This window comes from Trichomycterus rosablanca, chromosome 2, assembly GCF_030014385.1.
Source record: "Trichomycterus rosablanca isolate fTriRos1 chromosome 2, fTriRos1.hap1, whole genome shotgun sequence".
In the NCBI taxonomy this organism is placed as follows: Eukaryota; Metazoa; Chordata; class Actinopteri; order Siluriformes; family Trichomycteridae; genus Trichomycterus; species Trichomycterus rosablanca.
This window is the reverse complement of record NC_085989.1, coordinates 48301281-48329061: the sequence shown is the minus strand read 5'-3', so window position 1 is coordinate 48329061 and position 27781 is coordinate 48301281. Positions and strand designations below refer to the sequence as shown.

The following is a 27781-nucleotide window of genomic DNA, read 5'->3' as shown; positions in this document are numbered from 1 at the left end:
CCCCCTTAGACTTTTATCTTTGGGGTCATCTGAAGGCAATTGTCTATGCTGTGAAGATACGAGATGTGCAGCACCTGAAACTACGGATACTGGAAGCCTGTGCTAGCATTTCTTCTGCGGTGTTGCTATCAGTGTGTGAAGAGTGGGAGAAGAGGGTTGCATTGACAATCCAACACAATGAACAGCACTTTGAACACATTTTATAAGTGGTCAGAAACTTGTAAATAACTCATGAAAGAATAAAGTTACGTTAAAACCAAGCACACCATTGTTTTTCTTGTTAAATTCTCAATAAGTTTAATGTGTCACATGACCCTCTTCCCATTGAAAAAACTAAAGTTGGATCCAAAATGGCAGACTTCAAAATGGCCGCCATGGTCACCACCCATCTTGAAAAGTTTTCCCCCTCCCATATACTAATGTGCCACAAACAGGAAGTTAATATCACCAACTATTCCCATTTTATTTAGTTGTATCCATATAAATGGCCCACCCTGTATATATATATATATAGTAAGTTTAAGTATGTAAGTATTGAGAAATTTGAGGATTTTTGCATGTACAGATAAAAAACCACCACCACAGATGTGAAAAACTGAAGGAGACTTTAGTCACAGTGAATGGAAATATTTTGTACAGGTTGATCCAGTATGAACAGCATTGTGTACATGAACGTTCTGAGCGTGCTCAGTTCAGATCACCTCCATCCTTTGGGCTTCGTCAATTAAAAAGTAAACAGTCCAGCACTCTCTTCTGACCAATAGCAGCGCAACAGGGGTTAACATTCACCGATGAGAATTCACCGATCCATAACATTATCTTCGGGTGGCTGAGCTGGGAAACAAGCCGCTCGCAAGTGCTCGCAAAAGTCCAGCTCCTCCTGATGAAAAAAAAAAAACAGAGAACGCATTTTCTTACAATTGTGACCGACATTAAGGAATAAAGGCAATTAAGTGTTTACAGGACTGACTAAAAGACAGGAGAGAGAGAGCTGGAGGTGGTCGAGATGTTGAGATTCTCATCAGGACTGAAGGAGTTCAAAGTGTGAATATGAGCTGAATCTGCATTAGTGTGGAATAAGCATCAGATCCAGTGTTACAGCTCCACATGTATCTGTGTTTATCTGGATTTTCCTCACTGTTTCACTTTTAAACTTGTGTTACAGCTCGAGCTTCTGAGAAACTGTAAGAATCAGAATCAGCTTCTCCCAGAGTCTAAAACGCTTATCGTTAAAAATAAAGCTTAACATGGTTTAATGTACTACAAGAAGGAGACAGAAACACTAAACTTCTTTTTATTATTACTGCTTATAAGTTCTTTCCACTAATGAAATTCCTCTGTCGTTGTTTTTGTACAATAAGTCACGTTAAGCTCTGTTCGTACGACCTGAGTCTCTTTTACCACCTCATATCAAACAGTTTGTCTCATTGGAGGAGCTTTGAAAAGGTCAGCGAACAGCAAACTGGGTCAAAGTTTAATCATTTGCACTTTTAGTGCCACAGCAAAAGTCCAACATGGCAAAAGTGCCACTCCACACCCCATAGGAAACAACGGCACAGCCGGAATGCTGTAGAGTAGAGTGCTTTAGAGAGGAGAGGAAGATGGGTGTGGTGAGGAAGGACATACAGGTGGTTGGATGTTCAGTACAGTACTGGAGACAAATGAGAAAATTTACCTAATAGAACCACCCGAAAGCACCTGCTGGTGGGGCTTGAACCAGCAAGTTTCTGGTCAATAATACCACTATGTATCTCTCTCTCTCTCTGTCTATATATATATATATATATATATATATAGACTGGACTAATAAATTATTGTGGTCTAAAACCAGGTGTTTCAGTTATTTTGTCCAACCCCTGTATATATATATATATATATATATATATATATATATATATATATATATATATATGTGTGTGTGTGTGTGTGTGTGTGTGTGTATATATATATATATATGTGTGTGTGTGTGTGTGTGTGCAGTGTGTATATATGTGTGTATATATATATATATATATATATATATATATATATATACAGTGTATCACAAAAGTGAGTACACCCCTCACATTTCTGCAGATATTTAAGTATATCTTTTCATGGGACAACACTGACAAAATGACACTTTGACACAATGAAAAGTAGTCTGTGTGCAGCTTATATAACGGTGTAAATTTATTCTTCCCTCAAAATAACTCAATATACAGCCATTAATGTCTAAACCACCGGCAACAAAAGTGAGTACACCCCTTAGTGAAAGTTCCTGAAGTGTCAATATTTTGTGTGGCCACCATTATTTCCCAGAACTGCCTTAACTCTCCTGGGCATGGAGTTTACCAGAGCTTCACAGGTTGCCACTGGAATGCTTTTCCACTCCTCCATGACGACATCACGGAGCTGGCGGATATTCGAGACTTTGCGCTCCTCCACCTTCCGCTTGAGGATGCCCCAAAGATGTTCTATTGGGTTTAGGTCTGGAGACATGCTTGGCCAGTCCATCACCTTTACCCTCAGCCTCTTCAATAAAGCAGTGGTCGTCTTAGAGGTGTGTTTGGGGTCATTATCATGCTGGAACACTGCCCTGCGACCCAGTTTCCGGAGGGAGGGGATCATGCTCTGCTTCAGTATTTCACAGTACATATTGGAGTTCATGTGTCCCTCAATGAAATGTAACTCCCCAACACCTGCTGCACTCATGCAGCCCCAGACCATGGCATTCCCACCACCATGCTTGACTGTAGGCATGACACACTTATCTTTGTACTCCTCACCTGATTGCCGCCACACATGCTTGAGACCATCTGAACCAAACAAATTAATCTTGGTCTCATCAGACCATAGGACATGGTTCCAGTAATCCATGTCCTTTGTTGACATGTCTTCAGCAAACTGTTTGCGGGCTTTCTTGTGTAGAGACTTCAGAAGAGGCTTCCTTCTGGGGTGACAGCCATGCAGACCAATTTGATGTAGTGTGCGGCGTATGGTCTGAGCACTGACAGGCTGACCCCCCACCTTTTCAATCTCTGCAGCAATGCTGACAGCACTCCTGCGCCTATCTTTCAAAGACAGCAGTTGGATGTGACGCTGAGCACGTTCACTCAGCTTCTTTGGACGACCAACGCGAGGTCTGTTCTGAGTGGACCCTGCTCTTTTAAAACGCTGGATGATCTTGGCCGCTGTGCTGCAGCTCAGTTTCAGGGTGTTGGCAATCTTCTTGTAGCCTTGGCCATCTTCATGTAGCGTAACAATTCGTCTTTTAAGATCCTCAGAGAGTTCTTTGCCATGAGGTGCCATGTTGGAACTTTCAGTGACCAGTATGAGAGAGTGTGAGAGCTGTACTACTAAATTGAACACACCTGCTCCCTATGCACACCTGAGACCTAGTAACACTAACTAATCACATGACATTTTGGAGGGAAAATGACAAGCAGTGCTCAATTTGGACATTTAGGGGTGTAGTCTCTTAGGGGTGTACTCATTTTTGTTGCCGGTGGTTTAGACATTAATGGCTGTATATTGAGTTATTTTGAGGGAAGAATAAATTTACACTGTTATATAAGCTGCACACAGACTACTTTTCATTGTGTCAAAGTGTCATTTTGTCAGTGTTGTCCCATGAAAAGATATACTTAAATATCTGCAGAAATGTGAGGGGTGTACTCACTTTTGTGATACACTGTACATATATATATATACACATATATATATATACACACTGCATATATGTGTGTGTGTGTGTGTGTGTGTGTGTGTGTGTGTGTATATACATATATAATTTTGCCCTTGTTGTAATAACTAATGTACACTGTCAGGCCAAAAGTATTTGGACACCTGACCATGACCTTGTTGAACATCACATTTCCAAAACAAATCATATTAAAATAAAGCGACCTCATGTGATCTTGATCTTTTCAACTCGAACAGCTGCTGCTCTGCTTCTGAAAAGCCTTCTCTCAAGACTTTGAAGTGTGTCTGTGGGAATTTGTGCCCATCCAGTTAAAAGATGACAGCATTTGTATGGCTGGGCACTGATGTTGATGTTCTGGTTTATTCCAGAGCTGTTGAGTGGGGCTGAGGTCAGGGCCTCTTGTGCAGCTTTTCTTCATGTCGGTTGTAGCCTAGCGGTTAAGGTACTGCACCAGTAACCAGAAGGTCACTGGTTCAATCCCCACCACTGCCAGGTTGCCACTGTTGGGCCCTTGAGCAAGGCCCTTAACCATCAATTGCTTAGACTATGTACTATCACAGTACTGTAAGCTAAATCTGCTAAATAACAAGAATGTAAATGTATTTATACAGCAGGAACAAGAAAGGGCCTTCCCTAAACCATTGCTGCAAAGTTGGAAGCACATAATTCCCTTTATGTAACAGATTTATTTCACCTGTTAGCAACTGTTCTGGCTGAAACACATGAATTCAATTATTATCAGGAGCGTCCCAATACTTTTGTCCATATAGTGCACTTCAAACACTGAGGTCAAACATATTAGGGAAGGATGAGTGTACCTGGCTCTCCTCTCGACCCTGCAGCTCCTGAATTCTGTGCTTCAGCAGCTCCTCCAGACCCAAAGAGGGTTCGGTACAGTCAGATACACCTCGCTCACAGTCGTCCACTAAACTACACACACACACACACACACACACACACACACACACACACACACACACACACACACACACACACACACACACACAGAGAGCATCTTTTCACTATATCTGTAGTACATGTGGGGTTTGAATAAACTGAACACACACACTGGTGAGCCAAAACATTAAAACCACCCCTTAAAATGTCACCAGCAGTGCATGAATCATAACAGCAGTGCTCGTGTTGAGCTGATGGTAATTCCTGCTGGTTAGGAGGGTTTAGTTTAGTGTTCAGGTTTTAACAGGAAAGGTTGTGATCTGTCTTTTATTCGCTATACTGTTTTATTTAGTGTTTAAGTTTATTGTGTTGTGTGTGTCCATTATACAGTATGTGTAGCTTTAGTTTTGTTATTGACAGAAATTCCTCTGTGTTGTTGAATAGTTCCTTCATGGTCATTGCTGTTAGGATCTGTCGTCTCTCAGGGTCATAAGTGATACATTTCAGGATTAAATGTTTCATTGTATTTACTTATAAGGATTTCATTTAGGGATGTCCCGATCACGTTTTTTTGTTCCCCGATTATTAATTTTGATCCCGATTAATCTCGCGAATAACATCACGGCTGTGATGATCTACTGTACTCGCCTGCGACCGAATCACAGCCGTGACATTATTCGCGAAAACACACGACCTCGAGTGTTCTATTGCTTAAATATGGGGCAGCGTCACCTATCATCAGATACATGTGTGTTATTCTGGTGTGTCCAGTGTTTTTAAAGTAAGTCGACATTTTTTCTCCAATAATGGGATTTGCTTTATAAGGTTAATTATCCTGGTGTGGGTTCTATTTGCTTTGCCATTTGTCCTTGATATTTGAGTTTATTATAAATTTATAAATTATATAAATGATGTCTATTGGTGGGATCTAGCACTGTTGCCTCACAGCAAGAAGGTTCTGGGTTTAATCCCCAGATCCTTTCAGTGTGGAGTTTGGGCAAGCCGTAGCCTAGTGGTTAGGGCACAGGACTAGTAATATCCAAAAGGTTGCTGGTTCAAGCCCCACCACTGCTAGGTTGCTGCTGTTGGGCCCTTGAGCAAGGCCCTTAACCCTCAGTTGCTCAGACTGTATACTGTAACTGTAATGTAAGTCACTTTGGATAAAGGCATCTGCTAAATGCCGAAAATGTACATGTAAATGTAATGCATGTTCTCCCTGTGTCCGCGTGGGTTTCCTCCGGATGCTCCAGTTTCCTCCCACAGTCCAAAGACGTTCAAGTGAGGTGAACTGGAGATACTAAATTGTCCATGACTGTGTTCGATATAACCTTGTGAACTGATGAATCTTGTGTAATGAGTAACTACCGTTTCTGTCATAAAAGTAACCAGAGTGTAAAACATGACAAACGATCATCGGTGGGATCTGGTATTCTGGATCTGGTGTTTTCTTTTCTTTTGATCTACTCTCCCATTGCTCAGAAGCCCACAGTGTCCTGGTATCCAACACAGAATGATGTTATAATTGGGTTGTGAATGTTTGATTGTTGGCTGGTTGGTTCCTAGAGCTTTGATTGCCTGTAGACAGAATTCTGAGTCCGTGCATGAGTATCATCTATTGTTGAACTGATTCTGTGTATGTTAGGAGCAGTGCTTGGGCTTCTGCTGTGATAATCCAGCTTTGCTTTGGGAGTCGTATTCCTTTCTGTAGTTGACCAGTCACTATTGCTGCTGATCTTTGTTTGGTGTGTGTCTTTGCGTCGTGTGAGGTGGTAATGTTTGGTGAATATTAATTACTCATATTAATATTTGGGAAAGTCTGACACGTTAATAAAAAAACCCAAAACATTCATTCACATATTCGACACTCCTAATTGTACACATCTAGAAATCAGTGACTACGGATGTTTTGAACTTCTACCGCAGCACTATTGAGAGCGTCCTCTCCAACTGCATGACCGTGTGGTACTCCAGCTGCACAGCCTCAGAGAGGAAGGACCTACATCGGGTGGTCAGAGCGGCGGAACGCATCATTGGAACCAAACTCACCAACTTGGACAGTGTTTATAACAGCCGTTTACAGAACAAGGCCGACAGCATTAGTAAGGATGCAACACACCCTGGGAACTATCTGTTCTCCCTGTTACCATCCGGAAGGCGGTACAGGGCTATTCGTGCACACACGGACAGACTGAAGAACAGCTTCTTCCCAAGAGCTGTGGCCTTCATCACCCCTCCCCACCCCTCATAGACTGTGATCTTGAACACTGCGTATTTGCACATCTACATAAAACCATTTCCTCACTTAAACATAAAATCATCATTTTAGAAATTGAACTGGTATCTCCACAGAGCACAGTCACTTTATATATTCATATTCACCCATTAATTCTTTTATTTATCTTGAAATCCATACTTTAAACTGTACTGGTTATCCCGTGTAAATATCCATATGTTTATGTAAATGATGACAAATAAAATAAAGGTTAGAGATGCAGTGGACTGTACTGACCAGCAGAGGACGCCGAGAACATGTTCATGCACAGAGGAGTGAGGAGTCCGCAGCACTGAGACCAACTGCTGCACCATTCCCATACTCAACACCGTATCTGAGAGAGCATGTCAGAGACAAAATGGGTAAGAAAGGAGTGACAATTAATCAAACCCTGGATTTATAATGTGCCTGGTCATCTACACACTCAACTCCAAAAATGATCAGCAGCCTCAGTTAAGATCCAGCTATAAAAGAAGGTCAGGTGACTGTAAGAGACGATTTAAAGACTCCAGCATGTTTAATGAAGTCAGTGATGATTTTAGGGTTCACTATATGGACAAAAGCATAACTTCCACATGCACCATTAAAAGCATCATAAAGGCTCAGCAAAGAGTGCATCGTCCGGACTGAGCTCCCTGACCTGCAGTCCATATACAGGAAACAGAGCTAGATAGTGAATGACCCCAGTCATCCCAGTAATGGACTGTTTTCTCTGTTAGTCTGGGGAGCATTGAAGACCGTCCCACCCGGGGATCTAACCCAGGACACACACACACACAGACAGACAGACAGACAGATAGATAGATAGATAGATAGATAGATAGATAGATAGATAGATAGATAGATAGATAGATAGATTAGATAGATAGATAGACATTCTTGCTGTGAGGCTGTCTATCTATCTATCCATCCATCCATCCATCCATCCATCCATCCATCCATCCATCCATATCTATCTATATCTATATCTATATATATACTACCTCCTTCAAAATACAGCTTAAGACCCACCTTTTTCTTGCTGCTTTTCCTTACGAGTAATTTTAATTTGCTTTGTATGTTTAGTTTTATTGACTTTGTTTTATTAAATTGATAAAATTAAATTATTAATATATTTATTTATGTTAATTAATTACAATGCTGTTTTAGGCCAGTTGTACAGTTTCCTTGGGTTTCCTGAAAGGTGCTTATTAATAAAATGTTATTATTATTATTATGTTCAGTATTATGTTCAGCTTGTCTGTCATTTTGCACACTTGTTTCCCTTTCTCTACTTCAAAGTGCCTCTATTTTTCTAACTATAATTTACATTTCTATTTTAATTTTGCATTTTCTAATTTTCTACTCTTTTAACTTAAAAAAAAAACATTTCTATTCTGTAGTAATATATTTTTTGTCCAATTCTGTAAATACTAATGTGGCAGAGCAGTCACAAAATCATTTCACTGCCAGCTGTGCTGTGTAGGACTCAAGCCAAATAGGAAATATATAGCAAACACTGATATATATGGAATGAAAATTATATATATGGAATGAAAACTGATATATACATAATGAAACATGATATATATACATTGAAACTTGATATATATGGAATGAAAACTGATATATATATAGAATGATATATAGAATATATGTCAGTATTCATTCCATATATATCGAGTTTCATTTTATATATATATATATATATACATATCAGTGTTCTTCAAACACTAGGGGAATCGCAGAGAAAAATAATAATAATTAAATAAACTTGTATGCGTACGCCCCCTTGTGGAGGATTTATGTTACATCCGGATTTGTGTTGGAACAACTACACAATACACCTAAGAGCTTTATATGACACCCCATTCTAAATCTATGGCCATTAATATGTAAGTGGACTCCCACTTTATAGCTGTAACAGCTTCCACTCTCCTGGGAGGTCTTTCTACAAGACGGAGTATGTCTGTGGGAATTTGTGCCCTTTCAGTCAAGAGTCAGTGAGATCAGGCCAGGTCAAATCACGTCTTTATAGAGCTTACTTTGGGCTTAGGGGTGTAATCATGCTGAAAGAGAAAGGGGACTTCCCTAAACTGTTGCTTCATTATTAAAAGCATATCATTCACCGTATATCATTTTATACACCTGTCAGTAATGCATGCAGCAGAAACAACTAAATTCTTTCTTGACCAACACCAGTGCCCAGCCATATTGACTAAATGGGCACAAATTCCCACAGACATACTTCAAACTCTTGTGAGAAGCTTCTCAGAAAAGCGCCTGATGTTCTATCCGAGCAGATCACACAGAGGTCACTCTGTTCTAACAGCATTTGTTTTTGAAACGGGACGTCCGACAAGCTCGTGGTCAGGTGTCCGAATATTTTTTGGTCACCTGACCAACGAGACTCCGCCCAATTTTTTACCAAGGGTGCCAATAATTGTGGCTCTGACCGCAGTCTCACGCGCTCACACACACACACACACCTTTGTGTTCGGGGTGGCTGGTGAGCAGGTTGAGCAGCAGGAAGGACGATTTGGTGCGAAGCTTCTCGCAGTCCGACTGCATCCCCCTCATCAGCACAGAGAAGCCGTCATGTGACAGGAAGTCGCGCAGGCCCTCTTCATGTTCCCTGACCAAACCTGGAAACATGGACAAAAAAAAAAAAACTGGTCAAGGTTGTGGTGGATGAGGGTCTGGCGTCACCCAAGCTACACAGAGTTATTTATAAAGATTCCTATTACATTAATATAAAGGGTATGGGGGGTGGGGGGGATGTAATGAATGCCTATATGACTACATGAACATAACGAATGACTGCATGTGGGCGTGTAGGTCAGTTGCCATGGTAACTCACAGGAGACGGCGTAGAGGGCTTTGACGCGGACGGTAGGGTGTGTGTCGTGGTCGGTGAGCTGCAGCAGTGTGTTCAGCGCCCCCTGGTGGAGCAGGTAGAGCTGAACCTCCGGCATGTTCTGAGCGCAGCACGCCAGGAGCTCGGCCGCCCGCCACCGCACGCCAGCCTGGGTGTGGCACAGACACCTGGAGAGGCTCACCTCCAACCCGCCCATCTTCATTAGGTCTGTGATACACACACACATATGTATATATAAATATACACACACACACCTATATAAACATACACACACACACACACACACACACACACCTATACAAACTTATACACACACCTATATAAACGTATACACACACACCTATACAAACTTATACACACACCTATACAAACGTATACACACACACACCTATACAAACTTATACACACACCTATATAAACGTATACACACACACACCTATATAAACTTATACACACACCTATATAAACGTATACACACACACCTATACAAACTTATACACACACCTATATAAACGTATACACACACACACCTATATAAACTTATACACACACCTATATAAACGTATACACACACACACACCTATATAAACTTATACACACACCTATATAAACGTATACACACACACACACCTATATAAACTTATACACACACCTATATAAACGTATACACACACACCTATACAAACTTATACACACACCTATATAAACGTATACACACACACCTATATAAACTTATACACACACCTATATAAACGTATACACACACACACCTATATAAACTTATACACACACCTATATAAACGTATACACACACACACACCTATATAAACTTATACACACACCTATATAAACGTATACACACACACCTATACAAACTTATACACACACCTATATAAACGTATACACACACACACCTATATAAACTTATACACACACCTATATAAACGTATACACACACACACCTATATAAACTTATACACACACCTATATAAACGTATACACACACACACCTATATAAACTTATACACACACCTATATAAACGTATACACACACACATATACACACACACCTATACACACTTATACACACACATCTATATAAACCTATACACAGACACATACCTGACCACACCTATACACACACACAAATGTACTCTTCATGTACTGTGTACTGTGACCATCACATACACACACACACCTATACACACTACACACTTATACACATACATCTATACAAACCTATACACAGACACACACCTATACACACACTACAGCAGGGGTCACCAACACGTGAGTCGCCCGCAGGGCATGTTCCAAAATAGCACTAGTGACTATAGAGCTCCGTCTAAGAATTGTATTTGTGTTGCTGTTCTTTTTGAATCAATAACACTTGCATTGATGTAGATTTGAAAATGACAATAAAAAAATAAAAAAACTGTTTGATGTTTATGTGAGCTCTGATCTTGTCTGGGTGCGGAGTTTTATATCGTGCGCATAACGCTGAGACAAGCGAGCTACACATGCGCAGCTGCGATGCGGGTTTTACCATGAAAAAATAATAATAAAAAAAACCTTAATATTTTCACAATGATTGGGAGGAATGTGGAGAGACACATCAGTGCGTGTCACTAAACCTTCCCTGTACATCGCAGATTTTTTTTTAATCGTACATAACTGATAATAAACACGATTTGTTTTAAAATGTTGTACAGGACAGTATTTACTGCGGTAAAGTTTAATATTCAACATTCGTTTAACATTCGATCATTTCGATCTTTATAAATGGTTGAAAAAACACCCAACACTCACTTTATTTATGATTTCTTACACAGATACATTTGGGCAACATACTACAAAAACTATTTGATGGTAATTTTAGGATCACATGTATTTATGTACAGAAAGGTTATAATGAAACCGTTTATTAAGCTCCCACTTCATCTAATGAGTTAGGAAGCGTCATCAAACTAACAGAGAAACATAGGAGACGTTTACTCTGCACTTATTACACACAAATACATCCATTACAGTCTTGTAACGACTAGATGAATTAATGTCAAACTATTTTATACAAACACATTAAATACTACAAACCATATTTTTTCAAAATAACGTTTGTATTTATTTTCCATTCATTTTAAAGTATTAATAAAGTATGGAAAAATGTGTCAAAAATTTATAATGGAGATGAATAAATCTATAAAGATCTCAAGATTTTTTTTTTTTAGCATTTTTATATACAAACAATCAATCTTCTTCACCTACTACAAACCTTGTTTTAAAATTAATTTCTATATTTATTTTATAATAATTTTATTATGCAAATAAATAAATCTATTAAAATCTTGTATAATTTCATGAGTGTCAAACTATTTTTATATACAAAATTAACGTCCCTTACCTCCTACAAACCTAGTTTTAAAAAATCATTTTAAATGTATTTTATATTAAAATATAATAAAGATAAGTAAATCCATAATAAGTGTGATGATCATTTGTAAAAAAATAAATAAATAAAATTGTGTGATTTTGATCAAAATGCTACATATGTGCTCATTCATACAAAACTGTCAAGCCAGATATTTACAAAAATATCAAAGATGTGATAGCTCTGACAGACTTAGATTAATAGAGAGAAATAATGTTACATGTTAAAATATATGTTTCCTACCATGGTAAATCGTTAATAATTATTCTGAGGAATCATTAACATTAACATATGATCAGACAGTCTCTTCATATATATGAATATTGATGATAATAATAATAATAATAATAATAATATCATTAAAGGTGAACCATGCAACTTTATGTTATTCAGGAAGTTTGTATCACCAAGTAACTCTTCGCATTATTCAGTAGCCTTGAAGTAGCTCTTGGTCTCGAAAAGGTTGGTGACACCTGCACTACACACTTATACACACACATCTATACAAACCTATACACAAACACACCTACACACATGCACACACACCTCTAGCGTTGTCCAGGTTGTCACAAAGTTCGGACAGCATCTCCAGCGCCGACTCCCGTTCATCCTCGTCCTGCTCCTCTCCCTCCTCCTCGCTCTCTCTGTGCTTCTCGTCCTGCAGGAGCACGGACACACAGCGCTTCATCTGCTCAACCTCGTCCATCTGACCCTTACACATCTCGGCTAGCGCCCCCCGCAGGAACTCTATCCTCTACACACACACGCACACACAAACAGAGACAGCTGTATTCCACTAAAATAAAACACACTAAAATACCACTGTTTGGGACAGTGGTAGCCTGGTGGGTAGAGCTTTGGGGTATCAATCAGAAGACTGTGGGTTTGAATCCCAGCTACGCAGTATAGCCACTGTTGGGCCCTTGAGCAAGGCTCTTAACCCTGCCTGGTCGAGCGACTGACTGCGCTCTGACCCCAGCTTTCAAACAAGCCGGAATGTGCAGAAAAATAATTACATTGTACTGTAAACGTGTATTTAAGCAATAGAACACTTGAGGTGGTGTGTTATCGCGAATAACATCACGGCTGTGATTCAGTCGAAGGCGAGTAGATCATCACAGCCGTGATGTTATTCGTGATAACACACGACCTCAAGTGTTCTATTGCTTTTATACAACAGTTTTCACAAAATAAAGAAAGAAAATAAATCAAAGAAGCCCTGAATTTCATATTAAATATGCTTTAATATTGACGATACCTTCCGCCAAAAAGTAGTTCCACAACGAATGAGTTGCTGCTATGCAACGGTTAAAAATTCCAACCCTGCCTTAACACAGTAGGCTAAAAAAGGCATAAAGTTTAACACTACAAAGCAGACATCCCAAGTTGCAAAAACTCATTTCAGGGAGGTAAGAACAAGAAGAAGAAAAAGGCAAGAACCTCCGAAGGGAAAAAAAAAGAAATAAAAAACCTCTCGCACACACCAAAGGATTATGGGTGATAACAGAACTCTTAGGAGCTGCTAACTGGGCTATTAAGCTAACTGTTCGCGTTACAAACACATTAATGTTCCCTACATAGTGCACTAGATTGTGTATCAGATCACGGATTAATGTTCCCTACATAGTGCACTAGATTGTGTATCAGATCATGGATTTATGTTCCCTACATAGTGCACTAGATTGTATATCAGATAACGCATTCATGTTTACTACATAGTGCACTAGATTGTGTATCAGATCACGGATTTATGTTCCCTACATAGTGCCCTAGATTGTGTATCAGATCACGGATTTATGTTCCCTACACAGTGCGCTAGATTGTGTATCAGATCATGGATTTTTGTTCCCTACACAGTGCACTAGATTGTGTATCAGATCATGGACTTATGTTCCCTACACAGTGCACTAGATTGTGTATCAGATCATGGATATATGTTCCCTACACAGTGCAGTAGATTGTGTATCAGATCACGGATTTATGTTCCCTACACAGTGCACTAGATTGTGTATCAGATCACGGATTTATGTTCCCTACACAGTGCACTAGATTGTGTATCAGATCACGGATATATGTTCCCTACATAGTGCGCTAGATTGTGTATCAGATCACGGATTTATGTTCCCTACACAGTGCACTAGATTGTGTATCAGATCACGGATTTATGTTCCCTACACAGTGCACTAGATTGTGTATCAGATCACGGATATATGTTCCCTACATAGTGCGCTAGATTGTGTATCAGATCACGGATTTATGTTCCCTACACAGTGCGCTAGATTGTGTATCAGATCACGGATTTATGTTCCCTACACAGTGCACTAGATTGTGTATCAGATCGTGGATTTATGTTCCCTACACAGTGCACTAGATTGTGTATCAGATCACGGATTTATGTTCCCTACACAGTGCACTAGATTGTGTATCAGATCACGGATATATGTTCCCTACACAGTGCACTAGCACTAGATTGTGTATCAGATCACGGATTTATGTTCCCTACACAGTGCACTAGATTGTGTATCAGATCACGGATATATGTTCCCTACATAGTGCACTAGATTGTGTATCAGATCACGGATATATGTTCCCTACACAGTGCACTAGCACTAGATTGTGTATCAGATCACGGATATATGTTCCCTACATAGTGCACTAGATTGTGTATCAGATCACGGATATATGTTCCCTACACAGTGCACTAGCACTAGATTGTGTATCAGATCACGGATATATGTTCCCTACATAGTGCACTAGATTGTGTATCAGATCACGGATATATGTTCCCTACACAGTGCACTAGCACTAGATTGTGTATCAGATCACGGATATATGTTCCCTACACAGTGCGCTAGATTGTATATCAGATAACGGATTTAAAATGCGATCGGGAATAAAGGCTGTGTCGCATGCGTGCGCGTACGTGTGCATGAAGCTTGTCGTTACTGGCAACGCGTCAGCGGAGTAATACAGTTGTGGTGTGAAAAGGCCGTGCTGTTATCACCAATATCAGCACAGCTAGAACGCTTCTCAACCAATCAGATTGTAAGGTCGGAACTAACTGTTGTATAACTATACTGTATATATAACAAGTAAAAGCATTTAATCATTTTTCTCTTTTGTTTATATATTTACCAAAAACATTGGAGGAAAATATTTATTTCCCCCCAAAATGTTGTTTTCTTGTGTGTATTTATCCACCAGTTTAGCATTACAATAATAAGGACGCTGCATTTTCAAATTACAAACTCATTCCAAATTTGCCTGTTCAGCACGTTCCAAAAAGGTGGCCGGAGCCCTAAAATAGATCGGCTGCCTGTCCATGGCAACCTGGCTTGGTGCTGGTGAGACTTGAACCAGCAACCTTCTGATTACTAATCCTGCACTTTAACCACCGAGCTAGCACTGTCCTTATGTTCTTTGTCTCCCTTTATCAGATGTTGGTGGGTTATTCTGGTGTGTCCAGTTCTACATCTTGTGTGTATGATCAGTGGTCAGTGCGCCCTCCTCGGTGAGTCCTTGGCTTGTTGACGTTTGGATGTATCTCTTCAAGTCACACAGTAAACGTTCAACGTTCTCCAGACCCTTCCTACAGAAAACCATTATCCTCCCAGTAAACCCCGTTCTGATTCTACCTGTACTGAAAGCTCATGTCATGCTCGTGGTTTACCTCCTGTGACAAGGGCTCTCTGAGTGCAGGACCGTCTGAGGCGGAGCCCGCCTCCACAGCCAGTCGCAGGACCCCCTGCAAATTGGGAGGGTGTCGTCTGTTACCTTCTGCCATCTACAGGGAGGGAGGAGCACAAAGAGACGTTACATTACATTGTGGTTGTTCAGGTGGTTGCTAGGGTGTTTCAATGGGTTTCTAACACTAACAGTGTTAGTACTGTAACTGTACCACATCATTCACTCATTCACCACTTTAATCCACCATCACTAACAGTGTTAGTACTGTAACTGTACCACATCATTCACTCATTCACCACTTTAATCCACCATCACTAACAGTGTTAGTACTGTAACTGTACCACATCATTCACTCATTCACCACTTTAATCCACCATCACTAACAGTGTTAGTACTGTAACTGTACCACATCATTCACTCATTCACCACTTTAATCCACCATCACTAACAGTGTTAGTACTGTAACTGTACCACATCATTCACTCATTCACCACTTTAATCCACCATCACTAACAGTGTTAGTACTGTAACTGTACCACATCATTCACTCATTCATCACTTTAATCCACCATCACTAACAGTGTTAGTACTGTAACTGTACCACATCATTCACTCATTCATCACTTTAATCCACCATCACTAACACTGTTAGTACTGTAACTGTACCACATCATTCACTCATTCACCACTTTAATCCACCATCACTAAGTGTTAGTACTGTAACTGTACCACATCATTCACTCATTCATCACTTTAATCCACCATCACTAACAGTGTTAGTACTGTAACTGTACCACATCATTCACTCATTCACCACTTTAATCCACCATCACTAACAGTGTTAGTACTGTAACTGTACCACATCATTCACTCATTCACCACTTTAATCCACCATCACTAACACTGTTAGTACTGTAACTGTACCACATCATTCACTCATTCACCACTTTAATCCACCATCACTAACAGTGTTAGTACTGTAACTGTACCACATCATTCACTCATTCACCACTTTAATCCACCATCACTAACAGTGTTAGTACTGTAACTGTACCACATCATTCATTCATTGACCACTTTAATCCACCATCACTAACAGTGTTAGTACTGTAACTGTACCACATCATTCATTCATTCACCACTTTAATCCACCATCACTAACAGTGTTAGTACTGTAACTGTACCACATCATTCACTCATTCACCACTTTAATCCACCATCACTAACAGTGTTAGTACTGTAACTGTACCACATCATTCACTCATTCACCACTTTAATCCACCATCACTAACAGTGTTAGTACTGTAACTGTACCACATCATTTACTCATTCACCACTTTAATCCACCATCACTAACAGTGTTAGTATTGTAACTGTACCACATCATTCACTCATTCACCACTTTAATCCACCATCACTAACAGTGTTAGTACTGTAACTGTACCACATCATTCACTCATTTACCACTTTAATCCACCATCACTAACAGTGTTAGTACTGTAACTGTACCACATCATTCACTCATTCACCACTTTAATCCACCATCACTAACAGTGTTAGTACTGTAACTGTACCACATCATTCACTCATTCATCACTTTAATCCACCATCACTAACAGTGTTAGTACTGTAACTGTACCACATCATTCACTCATTTACCACTTTAATCCACCATCACTAACAGTGTCAGTACTGTAACTGTACATCATTCACTCATTCACCACTTTAATCCACCATCACTAACAGTGTTAGTACTGTAACTGTACCACATCATTCACCACTTTAATCCACCATCACTAACAGTGTTAGTACTGTAACTGTACTACATCATTCACCACTTTAATCCACCATCACTAACAGTGTTAGTACTGTAACTGTACTACATCATTCACTCATTCATCACTTTAATCCACCATCACTAACAGTGTTAGTACTGTAACTGTACCACATCATTCATTCATTCACCACTTTAATCCACCATCACTAACAGTACTGTAACTGTACCACATCATTCACTCATTCACCACTTTAATCCACCATCACCATCACTGTTAGTACTGTAACTGTACCACATCATTCACTCATTCACCACTTTAATCCACCATCACTAAGTGTTAGTACTGTAACTGTACCACATCATTCACTCATTCATCACTTTAATCCACCATCACTAACAGTGTTAGTACTGTAACTGTACCACATCATTCACTCATTCACCACTTTAATCCACCATCACTAACAGTGTTAGTACTGTAACTGTACCACATCATTCACTCATTCACCACTTTAATCCACCATCACCATCACTGTTAGTACTGTAACTGTACCACATCATTCACTCATTCACCACTTTAATCCACCATCACCATCACTGTTAGTACTGTAACTGTACCACATCATTCACTCATTCACCACTTTAATCCACCATCACTAACAGTGTTAGTACTGTAACTGTACCACATCATTCACTCATTCACCACTTTAATCCACCATCACTAAGTGTTAGTACTGTAACTGTACCACATCATTCACTAATTCATCACTTTAATCCACCATCACTAACAGTGTTAGTACTGTAACTGTACCACATCATTCACTCATTCACCACTTTAATCCACCATCACTAACAGTGTTAGTACTGTAACTGTACCACATCATTCACTCATTCACCACTTTAATCCACCATCACTAACAGTGTTAGTACTGTAACTGTACCACATCATTCACTCATTCACCACTTTAATCCACCATCACTAAGTGTTAGTACTGTAACTGTACCACATCATTCACTCATTCATCACTTTAATCCACCATCACTAACAGTGTTAGTACTGTAACTGTACCACATCATTCACTCATTCACCACTTTAATCCACCATCACCATCACTGTTAGTACTGTAACTGTACCACATCATTCACTCATTCACCACTTTAATCCACCATCACTAACAGTGTTAGTACTGTAACTGTACCACATCATTCACTCATTCACCACTTTAATCCACCATCACTAACAGTGTTAGTACTGTAACTGTACCACATCAATCACTCATTCATCACTTTAATCCACCATCACTAACAGTGTTAGTACTGTAACTGTACCACATCATTCACTCATTCACCACTTTAATCCACCATCACCATCACTGTTAGTACTGTAACTGTACCACATCATTCATTCATTCACCACTTTAATCCACCATCACTAACAGTACTGTAACTGTACCACATCATTCACTCATTCACCACTTTAATCCACCATCACTAACAGTGTTAGTACTGTAACTGTACCACATCATTCACTCATTCACCACTTTAATCCACCATCACTAACAGTGTTAGTACTGTAACTGTACCACATCAATCACTCATTCACCACTTTAATCCACCATCACCATCACTGTTAGTACTGTAACTGTACCACATCATTCATTCATTCACCACTTTAATCCACCATCACTAACAGTGTTAGTACTGTAACTGTACCACATCATTCACTCATTCACCACTTTAATCCACCATCACTAACAGTGTTAGTACTGTAACTGTACCACATCATTCACTCATTCACCACTTTAATCCACCATCACTAACAGTGTTAGTACTGTAACTGTACCACATCATTCACTCATTCACCACTTTAATCCACCATCACTAACAGTGTTAGTACTGTAACTGTACCACATCATTCACTCATTCACCACTTTAATCCACCATCACTAACAGTGTTAGTACTGTAACTGTACCACATCAATCACTCATTCATCACTTTAATCCACCATCACTAACAGTGTTAGTACTGTAACTGTACCACATCATTCACTCATTCACCACTTTAATCCACCATCACCATCACTGTTAGTACTGTAACTGTACCACATCATTCATTCATTCACCACTTTAATCCACCATCACTAACAGTACTGTAACTGTACCACATCATTCACTCATTCACCACTTTAATCCACCATCACTAACAGTGTTAGTACTGTAACTGTACCACATCATTCACTCATTCACCACTTTAATCCACCATCACTAACAGTGTTAGTACTGTAACTGTACCACATCAATCACTCATTCACCACTTTAATCCACCATCACCATCACTGTTAGTACTGTAACTGTACCACATCATTCATTCATTCACCACTTTAATCCACCATCACTAACAGTGTTAGTACTGTAACTGTACCACATCATTCACTCATTCACCACTTTAATCCACCATCACTAACAGTGTTAGTACTGTAACTGTACCACATCATTCACTCATTCACCACTTTAATCCACCATCACTAACAGTGTTAGTACTGTAACTGTACCACATCATTCACTCATTCACCACTTTAATCCACCATCACTAACAGTGTTAGTACTGTAACTGTACCACATCATTCACTCATTCACCACTTTAATCCACCATCACTAACAGTGTTAGTACTGTAACTGTACCACATCATTCACTCATTCACTCATTCACCACTTTAATCCACCATCACTAAGTGTTAGTACTGTAACTGTACCACATCATTCACTCATTCACCACTTTAATCCACCATCACTAACAGTGTTAGTACTGTAACTGTACCACATCACTCATTCATCACTTTAATCCACCATCACTAACAGTGTTAGTACTGTAACTGTACCACATCATTCACTCATTCATCACTTTAATCCACCATCACTAACAGTGTTAGTACTGTAACTGAACCACATCATTCATTCATTCACCACTTTAATTCACCATCACTAACAGTGTTAGTACTGTAACTGTACCACATCATTCACTCATTCATCACTTTAATCCACCATCACTAACAGTGTTAGTACTGTAACTGTACCACATCATTCACTCATTCACCACTTTAATCCACCATCACCATCACTGTTAGTACTGTAACTGTACCACATCATTCATTCATTCACCACTTTAATCCACCATCACTAACAGTGTTAGTACTGTAACTGTACCACATCATTCACTCATTCACCACTTTAATCCACCATCACTAACAGTGTTAGTACTGTAACTGTACCACATCATTCACTCATTCACCACTTTAATCCACCATCACTAACAGTGTTAGTACTGTAACTGTACCACATCATTCACTCATTCATCACTTTAATCCACCATCACTAACACTGTTAGTACTGTAACTGTACCACATCATTCACTCATTCATCACTTTAATCCACCATCACTAACAGTGTTAGTACTGTAACTGTACCACATCATTCACTCATTCACCACTTTAATCCACCATCACTAACAGTGTTAGTACTGTAACTGTACCACATCAATCACTCATTCACCACTTTAATCCACCATCACAAACAGTGTTAGTACTGTAACTGTACTACATCATTCATTCATTCACCACTTTAATCCACCATCACTAACAGTGTTAGTACTGTAACTGTACCACATCATTCACTCATTCACCACTTTAATCCACCATCACTAACAGTGTTAGTACTGTAACTGTACCACATCATTCACTCATTCACTCATTCACCACTTTAATCCACCATCACTAACAGTGTTAGTACTGTAACTGTACTACATCATTCACTTATTCATCACTTTAATCCACCATCACTAACAGTGTTAGTACTGTAACTGTACCACATCATTCACTTATTCATCACTTTAATCCACCATCACTAACACTGTTAGTACTGTAACTGTACTACATCATTCATTCATTCACCACTTTAATCCACCATCACTAACAGTGTTAGTACTGTAACTGTACCACATCATTCACTCATTCACCACTTTAATCCACCATCACTAACAGTGTTAGTACTGTAACTGTACCACATCATTCACTCATTCATCACTTTAATCCACCATCACTAACACTGTTAGTACTGTAACTGTACCACATCATTCACTAATTCATCACTTTAATCCACCATCACTAACAGTGTTAGTACTGTAACTGTACCACATCATTCACTCATTCACCACTTTAATCCACCATCACTAACAGTGTTAGTACTGTAACTGTACCACATCAATCACTCATTCACCACTTTAATCCACCATCACAAACAGTGTTAGTACTGTAACTGTACTACATCATTCATTCATTCACCACTTTAATCCACCATCACTAAGTGTTAGTACTGTAACTGTACCACATCATTCACTCATTCACCACTTTAATCCACCATCACTAACAGTGTTAGTACTGTAACTGTACCACATCATTCACTCATTCACTCATTCACCACTTTAATCCACCATCACTAACAGTGTTAGTACTGTAACTGTACCACATCATTCACTAATTCATCACTTTAATCCACCATCACTAACACTGTTAGTACTGTAACTGTACCACATCATTCACTCATTCACCACTTTAATCCACCATCACTAACAGTGTTAGTACTGTAACTGTACCACATCATTCACTCATTCACCACTTTAATCCACCATCACTAACAGTGTTAGTACTGTAACTGTACCACATCATTCACTCATTCACCACTTTAATCCACCATCACTAACAGTATTAGTACTGTAACTGTACTACATCATTCACTCATTCACCACTTTAATCCACCATCACTAACAGTGTTAGTACTGTAACTGTACCACATCATTCACTCATTCACCACTTTAATCCACCATCACTAACAGTGTTAGTACTGTAACTGTACCACATCATTCACTCATTCACTCATTCACCACTTTAATCCACCATCACTAACAGTGTTAGTACTGTAACTGTACCACATCATTCACTTATTCATCACTTTAATCCACCATCACTAACACTGTTAGTACTGTAACTGTACTACATCATTCACTTATTCATCACTTTAATCCACCATCACTAACACTGTTAGTACTGTAACTGTACCACATCATTCACTCATTCACCACTTTAATCCACCATCACTAACAGTGTTAGTACTGTAACTGTACCACATCATTCACTCATTCACCACTTTAATCCACCATCACTAACAGTGTTAGTACTGTAACTGTACCACATCATTCACTCATTCACCACTTTAATCCACCATCACTAACAGTATTAGTACTGTAACTGTACTACATCATTCACTCATTCACCACTTTAATCCACCATCACTAACAGTGTTAGTACTGTAACTGTACCACATCATTCACTCATTCACCACTTTAATCCACCATCACTAACAGTGTTAGTACTGTAACTGTACCACATCATTCACTCATTCACCACTTTAATCCACCATCACTAACAGTGTTAGTACTGTAACTGTACCACATCATTCACTCATTCACTCATTCACCACTTTAATCCACCATCACTAACAGTGTTAGTGCTGTAACTGTACCACATCATTCACTCATTCACCACTTTAATCCACCATCACTAACAGTGTTAGTACTGTAACTGTACCACATCATTCACTCATTCACCACTTTAATCCACCATCACTAACACTGTTAATACTGTAACTGTACCACATCATTCACTCATTCACCACTTTAATCCACCATCACTAACAGTGTTAGTACTGTAACTGTACCACATCATTCACTCATTCACCACTTTAATCCACCATCACTAACAGTGTTAGTACTGTAACTGTACCACATCATTCACTCATTCACTCATTCACCACTTTAATCCACCATCACTAACAGTGTTAGTACTGTAACTGTACCACATCATTCACTTATTCATCACTTTAATCCACCATCACTAACACTGTTAGTACTGTAACTGTACTACATCATTCACTTATTCATCACTTTAATCCACCATCACTAACAGTGTTAGTACTGTAACTGTACCACATCATTCACTTATTCATCACTTTAATCCACCATCACTAACACTGTTAGTACTGTAACTGTACTACATCATTCATTCATTCACCACTTTAATCCACCATCACTAACAGTGTTAGTACTGTAACTGTACCACATCATTCACTCATTCACCACTTTAATCCACCATCACTAACAGTGTTAGTACTGTAACTGTACCACATCATTCACTCATTCATCACTTTAATCCACCATCACTAACACTGTTAGTACTGTAACTGTACCACATCATTCACTAATTCATCACTTTAATCCACCATCACTAACAGTGTTAGTACTGTAACTGTACCACATCATTCACTCATTCACCACTTTAATCCACCATCACTAACAGTGTTAGTACTGTAACTGTACCACATCAATCACTCATTCACCACTTTAATCCACCATCACAAACAGTGTTAGTACTGTAACTGTACTACATCATTCATTCATTCACCACTTTAATCCACCATCACTAAGTGTTAGTACTGTAACTGTACCACATCATTCACTCATTCACCACTTTAATCCACCATCACTAACAGTGTTAGTACTGTAACTGTACCACATCATTCACTCATTCACTCATTCACCACTTTAATCCACCATCACTAACAGTGTTAGTACTGTAACTGTACCACATCATTCACTAATTCATCACTTTAATCCACCATCACTAACACTGTTAGTACTGTAACTGTACCACATCATTCACTCATTCACCACTTTAATCCACCATCACTAACAGTGTTAGTACTGTAACTGTACCACATCATTCACTCATTCACCACTTTAATCCACCATCACTAACAGTGTTAGTACTGTAACTGTACCACATCATTCACTCATTCACCACTTTAATCCACCATCACTAACAGTATTAGTACTGTAACTGTACTACATCATTCACTCATTCACCACTTTAATCCACCATCACTAACAGTGTTAGTACTGTAACTGTACCACATCATTCACTCATTCACCACTTTAATCCACCATCACTAACAGTGTTAGTACTGTAACTGTACCACATCATTCACTCATTCACCACTTTAATCCACCATCACTAACAGTGTTAGTACTGTAACTGTACCACATCATTCACTCATTCACCACTTTAATCCACCATCACTAACAGTGTTAGTGCTGTAACTGTACCACATCATTCACTCATTCACCACTTTAATCCACCATCACTAACAGTGTTAGTACTGTAACTGTACCACATCATTCACTAATTCATCACTTTAATCCACCATCACTAACACTGTTAGTACTGTAACTGTACCACATCATTCACTCATTCACCACTTTAATCCACCATCACTAACAGTGTTAGTACTGTAACTGTACCACATCATTCACTCATTCACCACTTTAATCCACCATCACTAACAGTGTTAGTACTGTAACTGTACCACATCATTCACTCATTCACCACTTTAATCCACCATCACTAACAGTATTAGTACTGTAACTGTACTACATCATTCACTCATTCACCACTTTAATCCACCATCACTAACAGTGTTAGTACTGTAACTGTACCACATCATTCACTCATTCACCACTTTAATCCACCATCACTAACAGTGTTAGTACTGTAACTGTACCACATCATTCACTCATTCACCACTTTAATCCACCATCACTAACAGTGTTAGTACTGTAACTGTACCACATCATTCACTCATTCACTCATTCACCACTTTAATCCACCATCACTAACAGTGTTAGTGCTGTAACTGTACCACATCATTCACTCATTCACCACTTTAATCCACCATCACTAACAGTGTTAGTACTGTAACTGTACCACATCATTCACTCATTCACCACTTTAATCCACCATCACTAACACTGTTAATACTGTAACTGTACCACATCATTCACTCATTCACCACTTTAATCCACCATCACTAACAGTGTTAGTACTGTAACTGTACCACATCATTCACTCATTCACCACTTTAATCCACCATCACTAACAGTGTTAGTACTGTAACTGTACCACATCATTCACTCATTCACCACTTTAATCCACCATCACTAACAGTGTTAGTACTGTAACTGTACCACATCATTCACTCATTCACCACTTTAATCCACCATCACTAACACTGTTAATACTGTAACTGTACCACATCATTCACTCATTCACCACTTTAATCCACCATCACTAACAGTGTTAGTACTGTAACTGTACCACATCATTCACTCATTCACCACTTTAATCCACCATCACTAACAGTGTTAGTACTGTAACTGTACCACATCATTCACTCATTCACCACTTTAATCCACCATCACTAACAGTGTTAGTACTGTAACTGTACCACATCATTCACTCATTCACCACTTTAATCCACCATCACTAACACTGTTAATACTGTAACTGTACCACATCATTCACTCATTTACCACTTTAATCCACCATCACTAACAGTGTTAGTACTGTAACTGTACCACATCATTCACTCATTCACCACTTTAATCCACCATCACTAACAGTGTTAGTACTGTAACTGTACCACATCATTCACTCATTCACCACTTTAATCCACCATCACTAACAGTGTTAGTACTGTAACTGTACCACATCATTCACTCATTCACCACTTTAATCCACCATCACTAACACTGTTAGTACTGTAACTGTACCACATCATTCACTCATTCACCACTTTAATCCACCATCACTAACAGTGTTAGTGCTGTAACTGCCTCTCACGTGTTGTGTTTAGCTGCACTCTTCAGTAGTGTAATGTTATAAATGTACATATAATAATAATGAAGAGATCTTACCGTCCTGTATGTGGAGTATTAGTGAGAGTATTAATACTCAGATGAAGCTCTCTGGAGTATTTATAGACTATGTGGAGTCACGCCGTGTATCTAGAACATTCTCACCTAGTCTGGATCTCACAGCCGTTACTCCGGTTTACTATCGCACTGCGCATGCGCGACATCTACACACTTTCTTTACCTACCTATCAAAATAAGAGAAACATTCAAATAAAAATAATAAAATAAAAGAGTTTACTAAAATAGTAAATATAGTTCAGAAAAAAAATTCATTCCCTCATTTTTTTCTCAACTTTTGTATTGTTTTTGTTATACATTTTACATTTGTTTTTTTAATATTTCCTATATTATGATAAAGTTGTAACGGTGTAAGTGGGGCAGTATTTTAGAGTTTATGTTTTACTATTTATTGTTAGGTTAATAGTTATTTTACTGTTTTTTGCTATTATTACAGTAAAAGTGTAAGTGGGGCAATATTTTAGAGTAATTATTTTATTGTTTATTGTTATTTTAGTGATTATTTTACTGTTTTTGTTATTACTGCAGTAAAAGTGTAAGTTGGGCAGTCTTTTAGAGTATATGTTTTACTAGTAAAAGTGTAAGTTGGGCAGTCTTTTAGAGTATATGTTTTACTAGTAAAAGTGTAAGTTGGGCAGTCTTTTAGAGTATATGTTTTACTAGTAAAAGTGTAAGTTGGGCAGTTTTTTAGAGTAATTATTGTACTATTATTGTTATTATTGCTGTAGAAGTCTTAGTGGGACATTATTTTAATATAATTACAGTTATCAGTGTTAATATTTATTATTATTATTATTATTACAGTATTAGTGAAACAGTAGTTTAGAACTAATACTTTAATAATATTTATTGTTATTATTACAGTATTAGTGGGACAGTAGTTTAGAATAATTACGGTCAGTTATTGACGGGTCAGTGTTAATATTTATTGTTTTTTTTACAGTATTAGTGGGACAGTAGTTTAGAATAATTACGGTCAGTCAATGACGGTCGGTGTTAATATTTTTGTTATTGTTATTATTACAGTATTAGTGGGACAGTAGTTTAGAATAATTACGGTCAGTTATTGACGGTCGGTGTTAATATTTATTGTTATTATTACAGTATTAGTGGGACACTATTTTAGAATAATTACGGTCAGTCATTGACGGTCGGTGTTAATATTTTTGTTATTATTACAGTATTGTTGGGACACTATTTTAGAATAATTACGGTCAGTTATTGACGGTCGGTGTTAATATTTATTGTTATTATTACAGTATTAGTGGGACACTATTTTAGAATAATTACGGTCAGTCATTGA

General features: G+C 38.6%; 1 protein-coding gene across 1 annotated transcript; it reads right to left on the bottom strand.

The window, feature by feature from the left end:
* Window positions 1-588: 588 nt before the first annotated feature.
* On the bottom strand, window positions 589-26591 carry hspbp1 (HSPA (heat shock 70kDa) binding protein, cytoplasmic cochaperone 1). The gene is made up of 8 exons (XM_062990905.1): window positions 26461-26591; window positions 15810-15923; window positions 12686-12893; window positions 9694-9918; window positions 9323-9478; window positions 7092-7188; window positions 4504-4615; window positions 589-880 (listed from the first exon to the last, which is right to left on the bottom strand). The coding sequence occupies exons 2-8, from the start codon at window positions 15921-15923 to the stop codon at window positions 800-802; spliced, it is 993 nt and encodes a 330-aa protein (XP_062846975.1). The 5' UTR covers window positions 26461-26591; the 3' UTR covers window positions 589-799.
* Between the last annotated feature and the right edge of the window lie 1190 nt (window positions 26592-27781).